General features: G+C 52.6%; 1 protein-coding gene across 4 annotated transcripts; it reads right to left on the bottom strand.

Moving 5' to 3' along the window:
- Positions 1-1,017: 1,017 nt before the first annotated feature.
- On the bottom strand, positions 1,018-9,032 carry Notum (notum, palmitoleoyl-protein carboxylesterase). Of its 4 annotated transcripts, XM_029484153.2 has the most exons (13): positions 8,220-8,388; positions 7,426-7,796; positions 6,260-6,312; positions 6,085-6,180; positions 5,759-5,819; positions 5,314-5,372; positions 4,912-5,014; positions 3,971-4,162; positions 3,743-3,843; positions 3,186-3,333; positions 2,247-2,294; positions 1,923-2,007; positions 1,018-1,541 (listed from the first exon to the last, which is right to left on the bottom strand). In XM_029484153.2, the coding sequence occupies exons 1-13, from the start codon at positions 8,295-8,297 to the stop codon at positions 1,524-1,526; spliced, it is 1,413 nt and encodes a 470-aa protein (XP_029340013.1). In that variant the 5' UTR covers positions 8,298-8,388; the 3' UTR covers positions 1,018-1,523. The 4 variants fall into 4 exon arrangements, with proteins under 4 accessions (XP_029340013.1, XP_029340012.1, XP_021033476.1 ...); XM_029484152.2 differs by having other exon boundaries at positions 1,021-2,007; positions 8,220-8,385; XM_021177817.3 differs by lacking the exon at positions 8,220-8,388 and adding an exon at positions 8,551-9,032 and having other exon boundaries at positions 1,022-2,007.
- Between the last annotated feature and the right edge of the window lie 4,989 nt (positions 9,033-14,021).

Below are 14,021 nucleotides of genomic sequence, written 5' to 3'. Positions count from 1 at the left end.
ATCTTACCAGTATCCACCAGTTCTAGGATGCCTGGTGTCCTCTTTTGACCTCTGTGAACACCAGGCATGCACATTGTGCCCATACATACACACAGGCAAAACACTCACACACATACAATAATTCTAAAAAGAAAAACGTGGGGCTAGAGAGATGGCTCAGTGGTTAAGAGCACTGACTGACTCAAAGGTCCTGAGTTCAAATCCCAGCAACCACATGGTGGCTCACAACCGTCTTTAACGAGATCTGACACCCTCCTCTGGAGTGTCTGAAGGCAGCCACAGTGTACTTACATATAATAAATAAATCTTTTAAAAAAAGAAAAAAAGAAAAAAGAAAAAGAAAAAAAGAAAGAAAAGAAAAACGGTTTTGGTGTGGTGGTATAAGCCTTTCATCCCAGAATTTGGGAGGCAAAGGCAGGCTGGTCTCTGTGAGTTCCAAGACAGCCAGAACTACATAATAGAGAAACTCTGTTTCAAGAAAGAAAAAAAAAAGAAAGAAAGAAAGAAAGAAAAGAAAAAAGAAAAGAAAAGAAAAGAAAAGAAAAGAAAAGAAAGAAAATCAAGGGGCTAGAGAGATGGCTCAGTGGTTAAGAGCACTGACTGCTCTTCCAGAAGTCCTGAGTTCAATTCCCAGCAACCACACAATTCAATTCCCAGCAACCACACGGTGGCTCACAATCATCTGTAATGGGTTCTGGTGTGTCTGAAGAGAGCAATGGTGGTGTACTCATATGCATAAAATAAATAAATCTTTTATTTAAAAAAGGGGAAAAAAAGGGGGGGCTGGTGAGATGGCTCAGTGGGTAAGAGAAGTGACTGCTCTTCCAGAGGTCCTGAGTTCAAATCCCAGCAACCACATGGTGGCTCACAACCACTTGTAATGAGATCTGATGCCCTCTTCTCGTGTGTTTGAAGACAGCTACAGTGTACTTATATATAATAATAAATAAATCTTTTTTTATAAAAAGAAATTGGCTTTAAAAAAAAAAGAAAATAAAAGAGTTGCAATCACAAACCATGGGAATTAGATATCTGCTGAGTGAATGAATGAATGAATGAATGAATGAGGCCTCCTTAAGAAGGGGGCTAACATGTGAAGTAGGGGTTCCCAAACATCCAAGAAGGCACCAGAGGTTAGAGTCCCTCTGTTCCCTTTTCAGGTCCCACGCTGTCCTAGGAACGCATGCAGTATAAGTAGACTGGCTTTTCAAACAGACAAGGCTCAGGGTGAGCTTCTGGATTTGTTTTTTTGTTGTTGTTGTTGTTTTTAATTATTAAGAAAAAATATGTTACAAAACAATATCATCCATCATATATTTCTTAATTTCCATTTTTTTAAAAATTAAAGTAATAAAAAAGTCACTTTATAAAATAATACAAACGGACATGATCAGTGGGGGCTGGGAGGGACTGTCTGGGCTGACTGGCTCAGGGATCCAGTGCATGCTTTGCTGCTGGCTCCCTCCCCAAGCTGGGCTGGGGGGCTAGGGAAACAGATACAGGATGGGAAGGGTCCCTGAAGGTCAGACCACTCCTCTAGCCTGCAGTGGGAGAGAATAGGCAGTCAGGCATCCACACCCAGGTGGGTCCTGGGAGAGGCAGAAGGACCTAGAAGTGGAGGTGAGTCACCCTGGGGCAGCAAGTGGGCCATCCCCTCAGTATCACCTTCTCTGCAGGCCAGCCCCTCAGTACCACGCCCTCTAGTTCCCATTACTCAGCATCCCTAGCAGCTTGCTGGGCTCCATCCCCTGCTGCTGAGCCACCGTCTGCACATCGAAGCCCATGTGCATAAGGAACTGTGCCACGTTCATCTCTTGCCCTGTGAACTGGTCCCGGATGGTAGGGCATGAGGGATTGCAGTGGGGCCAGGGGCAGCTGTCTACCAGGTGGAAAGGGCAGCCCTTCATGGGGGTTTTGCTGGCCTTATGGCTGTCATGGAAGCTCCGGTCCCAGCAGTGCAGTGCCCTGGGCAGTGAGGTCCCCTTCACCTGGACGTCCGTCCAATAGCTGTAGAGAGAGAACCCAGGGGTGGGTTGTCAAAGCCATTGCTGTCATTGTTTGGGGCTACATTTCAGTCCAGCCACACCGCTGGTGTAGTGGCTTTGGAGGGCCCAGAAAGAAACACTTTATACGGAACCTCTGGAAGGGTCTCATGGAAAGGTGTCTACTGCTTTGGGAAGGGCTTAAAGGCATATGGAATTAATCCTACAGATGTAAGCTACCTAGAACCCGTGGGAGATACTGACCTCCGTATGATGATCTCATGAGACAGGCAGGCGGGGGCAAAGCTGGCCCTGGTGGGAAGAGAATCAGCTCGAATCCTATCCACAGCAGAAACTTTTCCAGATAAGCAGCCCTTCCTTTTGCTGTGTCTGGCCAGCTTCTCAACTGGCCTTGGCTCCAGTACCCACATGTTCCATACTGACCTTTGCCCTTTGGGCTTCTCTAACCAGTTGCCTGTATAACTCATCCAGCTGGAGTCTGCTAGGCAGTGGCAGGAGACATGTTAATTTTATGTTAAGCACATGAATCCTCTGCCATATTCTTCGTCCTTCCTTCCTTCCTTCCTTCCTTTCTTCCTTCCTTCCTTTCTTCCTTTCACTCTTTCTTTCTAGCCTGGATCTCATATAGTTCAGGGTACCTCAAACTGGCTATGTAGCCAAAATAAGATTTCTTTTTCTTTTTTTCTTTTTTGTTTTGTTGTTGTTACTGTTGTTTTTGTTTTTCGAGGCAGGGTTTCTCTGTGTAGCCCTGGCTGTCCTGGAACTCTGTAGACCAGGCTGGCATCAAACTCAGAAATCCGCCTGCCTCTGCCTCCCAAGTGCTGGGATTAAAGGCAAATGCCTCCACTGCCTGCCAAGATAAGATTTCTTATCTTTTCCTTTTGTTTCTCAGATGCTGAGATTACAGGCAGGCCTCACCATGCTGGGTGTATGTGGTGCTGGGTATTAAACCCACGGCTTTGTGTGTTCTAGGCAAACACGATGCCTGATGATGTATGATTGCCGTCTGAGACCTCTATTTTATTCATTTATCTAGCCAGGGTCTCACTATGTGACTAGGCTGGACTTGAACTCATAGAAACCCACCTGCCTCTGCCTCCTATCAGTGCCACCATGCCCGGCCCCAAGACCCGTATCTTTACGTCATGAGCTACCCAGCCCAGGTCCCTTGCCCACACTCACTGCACATCCTTGAGTGTACCACGCAGTTCTCGGCCCAGATTCTGGATGTATAGCCACTGGCCTTCCTGAACCGGCTGTCCAGTGAGATGCACATTATCCACGGTAAGCTGGGCCTCATCGAAAAGCCACTGTACCACGAACACCGGACCTGGGAGGAGGAGGAGGCACAGCTTGACCTGCCTCTGGGCTTCACAGCCCGCCTTGCTCCTGGCAGGCTCACAGACTAGCTATCCTCCCGTGATCCTTTCTCTTTTCTAAAGGAGAACCTTCCCACTACTCTTTGGAAAGAGGGGCTGAGGAAACTATTTGGTAGCCCCAAAATATAGAAAGGAAGCATATGGATTTGTCTCTGATGCCACTGCCAACGACCAACAGTTTTGGTGCTAAATTCAGGACAATTCCAGGTAAGTAGGAACAACAGTTTACCCTGCTGTAGGCATGACCACTTCTGTGGAACAGTATAAGGTCTCTGGTCTGACCTCTTTAACTTCAGGACTGGTGTACAGTTCAGGATATCCCACCACTCCCCAAATGCCTCATCTGAACTGGCCACTCACAGCGCAGAGTCGGATATACTTTGTAGCCAAAGAAGCAATTCCATTCCTCTCCTTCCTTGAACTGGCGCTGGCAACGCTCTGGGACCATCCCACTCCAGTACCTGCGGCACAATCACAGGTTAGGCTGTGATCCTGGGGTACTTCTCCCCTTAAGATGCTACGTCACCCCAGGCCCTTTGCACTAGACAGGGTTTTGGCGTGGGGGCTGGGCTCCCCGTCCCAGGGCACCTGATGCCACGGCGGATGGCGTCTGTGGGTGCACAGTTGATAGTATCAATGCAGTCTGATCGCCGGTACTGCTTGTTGTCCAGGAACCAGCCTGAGTCAGCCAGGCCCCGCACCTGGATAGATGGGTAGCCCAACTCCTCCAGCAGCTCAGCCACGCGGTCTACATTCAACAGCACCCCGGTGCCCCCAGCGCTGAGGGAAGGCCAGACGTGAGGCCAAGTGGCTGGGGAGGGTGCTTGCTGTCCACCCAGAGCTGGTTTAGCCCCAGCCTTAGTCCTGAGGAAGCACTGCTTCTGAACAATGCATTCTGACTATAACCATGTTGAGAGAGGCAAGCAAGACACAGGGACCTCTCTCCCTCACGGTCCAAGGGCAGAGGACTGGTAGAGTTCTATTCTAAGCGTTGGCCCATAGCTAAGGCTGACAGAGCACAGAGCTGACTCTCCTTTCCCTCTGTTTTCTCTCCTGTATCAGTTTCCTTATCTGAAGAAGAAGATAAACTCCGGTGTTTCGGTCTCCCTCATCCAGTCTAAGCACGTGTTCTGCGTTCCTATTGGAACACAGTTACTGACCAGTTGGTGTCACCCCAGCCTTCCCTGACACTGCATCCTTAAGAAGGGAGATTAGAACACACCTGACCACTAACCCACTTTCTAGGTGACTGCAGCCCAACAATCTTAAGAGTCCAGAAGCATTCTCTAAACAATTCCCAGCTACAGAGCATTGAGGCCAGACCTCTAAGGGGCCCCAAATGAGGCTGATCTTCCAGTGGAGGCTAGAGGCCGCAGGGCTCTGTGAGGACAGGTTCCAGGTCTGCAGGTGGTTACCTTCTAGGTTCTCACACACACACACACTCCATTCCGCCCATGTCCCAGAGCTGCCACATCAGCCTCTTGCTCCCTCCATACAAAGTCCTCCTCCCTTGGGCCTGTTGTGCTTACCTGCTCCCGGCCAACAGCAGCACCTTTGCCCCGCTCAGCCCTTTGCCCAGGAGCTCCCGTACCACCTCCTGGATGATGAGGGAGCCCATGAAGGCATATTCATCTGTAGGAAAAGGGGTAGCTTTAGGTGAAGTTAGACTCAGGGCAAGATCTCCTACTCCAGGAGACAGGAGGATGGGCCTGCCCTCTTTCCAGGGAAGGGATAGGGGATGGGATGGGGTAGACTGGGGTGGGGGAGGATCAAGGGCAGGAGGCCCTGCTGGGGGGTCCCTCAGGGGCCAGGTGAGCCACAAACAAGCAGAAACCTTATGGCATGTTACAGACAGGTTGAGAAAGTCTCTATTTACCCACAAGTCTCACCACCCTGCCCTGTCTTAATGGGCTGGGAAGCCAGGGACTCACTCTTGTCAGACTTGGGTGAAGCCCCACTCCAAACGTCACTGGAGCAGTAGGGGATGAAGCTGTAACAGGGATCAGGTGAGCCCACCATGGCCCTCTGTTGTGCCCAAATCTACCATGAAAGACCCTGAGAAAAATGCTGTCCAGGATAAGACCCTCAAGAAGGACTTCCCCAGGAAGGTCCTCCTTAGACTAGAACCCCCTCCCCCAGGAAAAGGACCCCCTAGAAGAACCATTCTCCCAAGAAGGACTCCTAGACCCTCCAAGAAGGTTCATCACCCCCAGGAAGAGCTAAGCCCTCTATTAAGGACAATCCCAAATATGCCCCCCACAAAGGCCAGCCCCCAAGAATGAATCCCCACACTCAAAGTATTCCATAGGAAGGACCACTCCAGGAAGGACCCTCCCAGGAAGGAACCCCCACCAAGGGGAACCCATGCTCTCTTACACCATATTGGCATTCCACCAGTGAGGGTTCTCCTCTGGCTGGGAGGATAGAATACCAGTACCTGGTGAAACAGGAAGGGGATATGCAGGTATGGGGACTTACTTCTTGATGGCCCGGCCTGAGGTGCAAGGGTGGATAGGGAAGGATGAGAGGCTGGCTAGACTTAGTCATTAAACCAAAGGTTGAGGAGGAGCTCTCCATGAGTTTAGGGACTAGGGGTCTAGGATAGGGTTCCAGGGGTAAATGGGTCCTTCTAGAAGACCTTACTTGGAGAGTCTGACTATTCTGCCACTTCCACCAGACCAAGCCGGTCTTGTGCTGCTGACCTGTGCGTGTGTGTGGCCAGTCTTTGGAGCTCATGAGGCGCCGCATAGTGCTGTATCTGGAATCACAGTTCTCCCGGTTGAAGCAATACCAGCCGCCTGCAGGCACAGGTATCAGGCTCCATTCCACAAGTCCAGAAGACCCCTCCTGTCCCCCACCTCAACCCCTGGAACCCACCTTCCAGAAAGAGTAACCACCGCCGACTGCCCTTGGACTCCTTCAAATAGTAGCTGCAGGGAAGGCGCACAGAGCATGCTGTCAGGTGGGGATACCTGAGCCACCTTCTTTCTCTACCCTCATCCCCAAACCGGAATCCTCAAGCCCTCTTTCCCACTTCGGTGCTGAAAGGGTCATTCCACCTGTTGCCTGGAGCTCACCACAGCCGCGCGGGGGCGCCCGCAGCCAATCGCAAACGGAATGCACAAGCTGGTGAAACCCCACCGATTCCCCAGAGGTGGCGACAGCGGGTGGGTGGATGGAGGGTCCTGTGGTCCGTGGAAAATTCCCACAGCCCGCCCCGCATGAGATCCGCGTTAACCCTGGTGCTGATGACTATGGAAGAAGTGAACTCTCGAGCACGCAGTGGCACTTGAATAAGGAGAAATTTGCCAGGGCTAAAGACCCAGAAAACTGTAGTAGTAAGGAGCGCAGCAAGGAGATGCAGGAGCCACCGAAGCAGTGTTACAGCTTTCCTATCAAGGCGCAGACTAACATCGATCAACTGAGTGCGTGGGCACCCAGAGACCCTTCTGACCTCCAGCTTCACCTGTGTCCTCTATCTACTTCAAAGTTGAGTGCATGTATGAATGCTGCCCCTGGAGCCCTTGGTCCCTCTTGTGCACCTTCCTTGCTCCCGTGCTCGAATTCCTGACTGTCCTGAGCCAATCTGCTATGCACAGGGGGGAACCCTGAGACAGAAACCTGTAAAGTGTTGCCTCTTTCTACGGGAGATATGGCCACTCTGCGACTGCAGTCTCTTTTTCTGTCCCAGAACCTGAACTTTCAAAGGCGGGTGCACGGTGGCCAAGAGGTCAGCACCCGAGTTGGCCTAGGATCAGAGCTTCAAGAGCTGCCCCCTCCCCCACTTTGGGAGGCTCCAAGCCAGGCTCTCCCCAGGGCTAGCAATACTAGACGCCCGAGTGGAACCCTTTCCTCTAGGGACCAGATCAGCCATTGAAAATAGGACGGGTCCAGTACAGTCTCCGCGTTTGTGCGCGCGCGGGGAGGCAGAGGATGCGAGCGCCACCAGCGATAGGATGACGGCGAGCCAGGCGCGGAGCACCGGTGGGACCAGCCAAGCCAGGTTGACGGCCTCCCGGGGTCCTGCCCCGCGCTGGCCTTACCCGGCGGGGCTGCCGTCATTGCAGGTCACCGACGTGTTCAGCAGGAGGTGAAGGCGCAGGTCCTCATTGAGCTGCTGCGCAGAGCAGGGATACAGGGACTGTGCCAGGCTCTTGACTTGCGCCATAAAGCTGTCCATGTTGCCCTCCACTGCCGTGAAGTCCAGCGGGAAGCTCTCCACCGGTTGCCCGGCGCCCGGCTCCACCTCAGCCCGCTGCGGTAGCGGTGGCGGAGGCGGCGGCTGGGGTGGCTGCTGGCCACGGCGCCTCCAGGTCTTCCTGCCCTCGCTGCCCCCAACCCAATGCAGCAGGCCCAGCAGTAGCAGCATGCGCACCTCTCCTCCCATGGCAATGTCAGTCCGGCCTGTGGCCACCTGCGGAGAGCGGATGGCCGTGAGGCGTCAGCAGCGCGGGGCGCCGGGCCAGGGGGCGCGCAAGACACTGCTGCTCCTCTGCTCGGGCTCCCGTGCGTTGTCCCCGCCCCGGGCGGCAGTGTGGGCTCTCGGCGTCGAGGCTTTGGAGTCGGGCGCTACCGGCCTCCGCAGCTCGGGCTCCGCGCGTAGCCGGCCGAGGGCAATGCAGACTCTGGGTGCGCTGGCTCGGGCCCGCGCCAATGAGCGGCGGGGACCGAGCTGGGCGTAGTTTGCGGGGGCCGCGGCAGCCCGGGTGCCCGCGCGTTAGAAGTGCCGCCGCCGCCCGGGCGCGGCAGGGGGAGGGGGCTGCGCTCACTCTTTTCTTGGCGGAGGCTTAGCCTTTTCTTCCCAAACCACAAGTCTGACGGAGGGGCCTGGACTAACCCGTTGCAGCCGCCGGAGGCGCTCCCGGCCCGGCTCCGTGGGGGGCAGCGCGGCCGGGCTGGCCCCGGGCAACTCCATTCTCCGCGGCCAGCTCGGCGCCGCTACCCCCGCCCTCGGAGCGCCTCGGGGGCCGGGAGGAAGAGGCCTTTCCGCATCGGGGGCGCCCTGCGGGTTGCGCAGCTGCCCCGCCCGACGGGTCAGGGTGCAGGATGCGAACGTTCACCTAGTGCCGCTGGGCCTTCCCTCCCGCGCCCCAGCCCCGTGCATTCGTGGGAGACTCGCACTTGGGCCCCCTTCGCATACTTGGAACCGCCCGGAGTCCTGCGCTCACCGTAGGTCCTGGAAGTTGCTGGAGCTGCGCTATCCCGCTGGTGCGCCCGACTGCGCTGCGCTCCCTCTCTGGCGCTGGCGTAGAGCCGCCAGAGACTTTTATCCAGCGGGGCCCCCGGGATCAAAGCGGCGGCGGACACAGGGCTCCGCGCCGAGGGGCCGGTAGTAGCGGTGCAGGGGGGGCCTCTGCGAGGAGCGGACAGGTGGGGCCCAAGGCCGGGCTTTCGGGGTCGACCTGCAGGAAGGATCGAGCGTGTGACTTCAACCCGCTGTAGAGTCTCCCTATCTGGTGCCGGAGACCGCAGTTGTTAGGAGACGTGTAGGTCAGAGGCGGTACTGCTACTTAACAAGGTTGGTAGTCTTTGGGGTAAAGTCCCTTGCTGCTGCACTCCATGAAGAAGACCACTAAGAACCTCTCCCTGCCCCAGACACCACTGGAGGAGAAGAGATCGAAGATCAGAGAAGTTGCGGTCTTGGAGACCTCCTTCCATCTGCCAAGTCATCTCACCTAATGTAACCACCTCCTCTACACATCCCCAGGCTCAGGTGACCAGCGAGAATGAAATTCCTGACAGAAATCAAAACTGGGAGCCAACTTTGGCATGCACAAAACTCACAGACAAGGAGACTGCGGCAAGTTTTAGGCCAGCCATGGCTACACAGTGGACTTCAAAAGTTGAATAAATGAATAAATAGTTAAAAGTCTCAGGAGCAGGACTGATGACAGTGGTAGTCGTGGTCAAACGGGCTGCACAAAACCAAGCATACCCACCCTAAGTGCACCACAAGCCAGCAGCTTGTTTTTTCTTTACCTTCTGCCTTGCAGTCTGGTGGTGTTTTTCTAGAGACAGGAAACACACCTGCCTCAGGACAAGGGTCCAAACCTTGGGCAGGGCTTCTACAGCCCACAATCTAATTCATGACAGGAGGAGCCTGCTTCATCTAGTGGGTACCTGCTGCAGGTCCTAGGGAGGAGTCAAGAAGGATGCCACCTGTGCTGCAGAGCCAACGTTGCTGCTCTCCAGGCTGAGTGATGAGCTGCAGGGAGCAAGATATATATATCACGCACATACACACACACAGCAGGCCAGTTCTCCTAAGATCCAGTCCGGAAGCCAAAAAGAAGGGTAAAACTACAGAACCCCAAATGAGACTGCCTGCAGGTCAGATGTGCTGGGTTCACTCAAGAAAAAGCATACAGGAGTCTGCTCATGGGCACCTGATGTGTGTTCTGTTTCCAGATGGGAACTGAGTTTAGAGAAACTGAGGGACCACCAGGCTCTGCTCACGTAGAAGCTCACCTTTGGGGTGGAGAGATGCCTTAGAGGGTAACAGCATTAGCTGCTCCCACAGAGAGCCCAAGTTCAAGTCCCAGAACCCACATGGTGGTTCAAACTATCTGTAACTATTTCCAGGGAATCCAAAGCCCCTCTCTGGCCTCCTCGGGCACATGGCACACACTTGGTGTACAGATACATATGTGCAGGCAAAACACCCATACACGTACAAATAATAACTTTTTAAAAAGTTAAGGAAAAAAAGAAATCCACATTTGCTATCTCTCTGTGGTTGGACCAGCTTAAAGTGTGTGCTTGGGACTGGCCAAGGGCAGCAACTCCATCATTCTGAGATGTTCTTTTAAAGCCTTTATCCTCAGTAGCCAAGGCTACTAGAATAGAAGCATTGAGCGAGAACCTACACTGGAAGACTTCTACTCTAGGGGCCTGTTATCCCAACTCTCAGCAGAGAAATGCTAACTTCCAGCTGGGTAGCATGCTGCACAGGGCTAGGCTGCCAGTCCCTGGCCCTGAGCCATTTCCTGGTGGGGAGATTTTGGGCAAGGCCTGTGACCTCTCTTTGTGCCTCGGTTTCCTATTCTTTAAAGTGAGGCAGTGACCGTTCGTCTGTTGGAGGGTTCTTGTGGGATTACAGGAGCCCAAGCATGAAAGTGCTCAGCAGGGTGGTGGTTATGATTGCCAAAGAAATTCCAGAGCAAGCCAAGGACATGCATATTCGATTCTCTGGCCTTTGCTGTAGCGTGATTTAGCCTGCACATCAAACTGTAATGAGTTTGTGTTTGGTTTATATAACACTAGTAGCAGAAAAAGGGACTCCAACCAAAACTTCCCTTATTATCCCTGCCCTCCCTCCCAGTCTTCCCTCTCTCCTTGTAAGTGTCTGCTACCAGCCCTGTGTAAACCCCTATCCTTCTCCTATCTTAAATAGGCTGATTTTATGTTCCCCCAAGGCTGACAGTGTGTGTGTCCACTGCACCAGAGTTTTTAGTATCCCAAGTGTTGGGAAGTCTCTCCAGAATTCAGGTTCTTTAAGGAAGACCCTAGGTATTTTTACTTTCAGTTCATGGGTACCAAAACTAGAGGCCATTGTAAACTTCACCACCTTATGAATGACTCCAGGTCAGATACTGCTCCTTGCCATCTTGAGTGGATATGAGCAAAAACATGCAAAATAACAAGCATTGGCGAGGGCAAGATGGAACTAGAACTCTGTGGGCTGCTGAGGGTGGTGCCGAATGGTCGTTGAGTGGCTCTTCTGTGTAAGTCCAGCAGAACATCACCATCTGACCCAGCACCTCCACTCCTAGGTACTGACCTTGAATTGGAAGCAGGTGTTCAAACAAAAGCTGGCATGCAAGTGTTCGGGCCAGTGCAATTCACAATGGCTAGAAGGTAGACGCTGCTCAAAAGCCCACCAGTAGGAAGTGTTTCAGCTATAAAAAGAAAAGTCTGACCTATGCTACAGTCTTTAAAATACTGTGCTGAGTGAGACAACCCAGATACAAAGGACTCATGCTGTGTGGTTTCATAGACACAAGATACCCAGGAAGGGTGTACCCACAGGGACAAAGGCCTCACCATAGGCTGCCGGGAGATCCGTAAGATCAGGGAATTAAGGAGTGCCTGTTGACAGGTGTGCTTGTGTCTTTGGGGGCCATGAAGACAGTCTGAAACTGTGAGGATGGATGCACACATTGTAGGTCTACTGTGGGGTTGGATGCACACATTGTAGGTCTACTGTGGGGTTGGATACACACATTGTAGGTCTACTGTGGGATGGATGCACACATTGTAGGTCTACTGTGGGGATGGATGCACACATTGTAGGTCTACTGTGGGGATGGATGCACACATTGTAGGTCTACTGTGGGGATGGATGCACACATTGTAGGTCTACTGTGGGGATGGATGCACACATTGTAGGTCTACTGTGGGGATGGATGCACACATTGTAGGTCTACTGTGGGGATGGATACCAAAACTAGAGGCCATTGTAAACTTCACCACCTTATGAATGACTCCAGGTCAGATACTGCTCCTTGCAGTATCTAGACACATTATAGGTCTAATAAATGTTGTGGAGTTGTAACACTTCAAAGGATTAGGTCCCTGTTACTTGAATTTTACCTCTTAAAAAAGTCCAAAAATTGGAATACTGATGCACACCTGGGAAGTAGATGAAAGGATCAGGGTTTCAAGGCCAGCCTTTGATATATGCTATAGGAGACCTTGCTTCAAAACAAACACAAGCCACCAAGTTTGACATCAGCTTGGTACAGGACAAGAGTATCTGGACCAAGCATGAAGCCGGGTGAACAGATTGGCTGGAGTAGCACAGGCTGGTCTTCTTCTCAATTATTTTCATAGTTGAGTATCAAACAGAGGTGGGGGTAGAGGTAGGGAGCTTCTTTCTGCATTGGAATCCTGGCTCTACCACTGCCGGCGTATGGGTCTCTGAGCTCCAGTTCCTTTCCTATAAAGTACCTATTTCGCTGTGCACACCAAGTGAGATAGGATGCCTGCCAGGGGCAGGATGCAGTCTCAATGAACATGTGATGATAGACAACAGCTGTTATGGTGGGTATTGGTGGTACCTCAGGGAATAGGGTGGTCTGAGGTCCTATGTATAGGAAGGTTGTGGACTGGGAGGGTGAGTTAGACTTGGGACAATGTTATAAGCCACCTTGCTAGGGTGGCCCCTCAGAGTTACCTTTGAAGATGCTCAACACATCAGTACTAGGCAAGAGCTGTGCCCTCCCCATTCTTGGCTGCTCCACTACCTTATCGGGATATGCACTGCCTGGCTCTCTGCCTGTTGTTCTTGCCTGCCTTCCATTAGAGCTGGTGGTGGGAGCATCTGCCTAGCTCAGATCTAGCATGTGCCCAGTAGCAAGGGGGCCTGGATCAGGGCACTGTGTGTTTTCAGAACAATACCTCAAGAACAGGATAGGAGTTCAGGGTTTTGTTCTGGGTTCTGGGGAGAAGGACGGATAAATATAGAGTTAAGTACCAAGAGTTACAGCCCAGCCGGGCGTGGTGGCGCACGCCTTTAATCCCAGCACTCGGGAGGCAGAGGCAGGCGGATTTCTGAGTTCGAGGCCAGCCTGGTCTACAAAGTGAGTGCCAGGACAGCCAGGGCTACACAGAGAAACCCTGTCTCGAAAAACCAAAAAAAAAAAAAAAAAAAAAAAAAGAGTTACAGCCCTTACCTAGGCAGGCAGAGCCCTTCCTGGGAAAGACCCAAGATGGAACATTTCAGGAAAGAGCTGAGGTCTGTGTTGAAGGAGGAGCGTGTGGCAGTGCTACATGAGTCCCATCTGAGACCTTCTGTGGGAACTAACAGATGAATGACCTGGTTAGAGGGCTGGGCCAGCAGGGACTAGCACATCCAGCAGCTCTGGACCCAATTCCCTAGTCCGGATGTGGGACTGGCCTTCTCCCTGTATCTATTCCCAGCCCCCAGCCTGCGCTCTTCCCCGGCTCCATGTTCCAGCTGCTACCTTCTGCTGTCTGGGGCCCAGCTGTTATATGCTGGTCTCAGCCACCAGGCCTCACATGGCCATCTGGGCTGTTCTGCACTCCAGCTGCTGGCCTTTGAGTGAGCAAGAAATCTGGGCAGGATAGTCTCCTGTCCTGTAGCCTGCCCTGAAGGGAAGCTCTGAAGATAGCTACGATCCCACCTCTAGCTCTTTGTCTGAGCTGGAGCTCAAAGCCAGGAAGACCCTGAAACTAAGCCTCTTTTAGTTTTCCCGAAGTTTTCATATTTGTACCGGTATTCATTAGCTTATTTCCTCTTGGCCGGAGGAAAGAAACTCACCAAGGATGGCAGGCTTTTCAGCTAGTTGTTGGAAACTGAGCTCTCGGAGACTTTCAGCTCTGGCTCCTGGAAAACGGGTGGCCATTTGTAGGCAACTTTTTTTTTTTTTTTTTGGTTTTTCAAGACAGGGTTTCTCTGTGTAGTCCTGGCTGTCCTGGAACTCACTCTGTAGACCAGGCTGGCCTTGAACTCAGAAATCCACCTGCCTCTGCCTCCAGAGTGCTGGGATCAAAGGCATGTGCCACCACGCCTGGCTCTGTAGGCAGCTTTGAGTAGCTTTGTGGTCAGTTGGCAGAAAGGGCTGTGTTGCTGATCCTTTACTGGGAGCATGAGAGTCCTGAGACTGAAGCCCTACAG

Source organism: Mus caroli, unplaced genomic scaffold, assembly GCF_978045245.1.
Source record: "Mus caroli unplaced genomic scaffold, Mus_caroli_1 scaffold_13, whole genome shotgun sequence".
Classification (NCBI taxonomy): Eukaryota; Metazoa; Chordata; class Mammalia; order Rodentia; family Muridae; genus Mus; species Mus caroli.
The sequence above is the reverse complement of the archived record's forward strand: the minus strand, read 5'-3'. Positions and strand labels throughout refer to the sequence as shown.

Coding starts and splice junctions, on each gene's coding strand:
- Notum (XM_029484152.2), bottom strand. CDS start 8,297: ATGGAGTTGCCCGGGGCCAGCCCGGCCGCGCTGCCCCCCACGGAGCCG. Junction 6,313..7,425: donor AATGACGGCAGCCCCGCCGG/GTAAGGCCAGCG, acceptor CCTTCCCTGCAG/CTACTATTTGAAGGAGTCCA. Junction 5,015..5,313: donor TTCACCCAAGTCTGACAAGA/GTGAGTCCCTGG, acceptor CTTTTCCTACAG/ATGAATATGCCTTCATGGGC.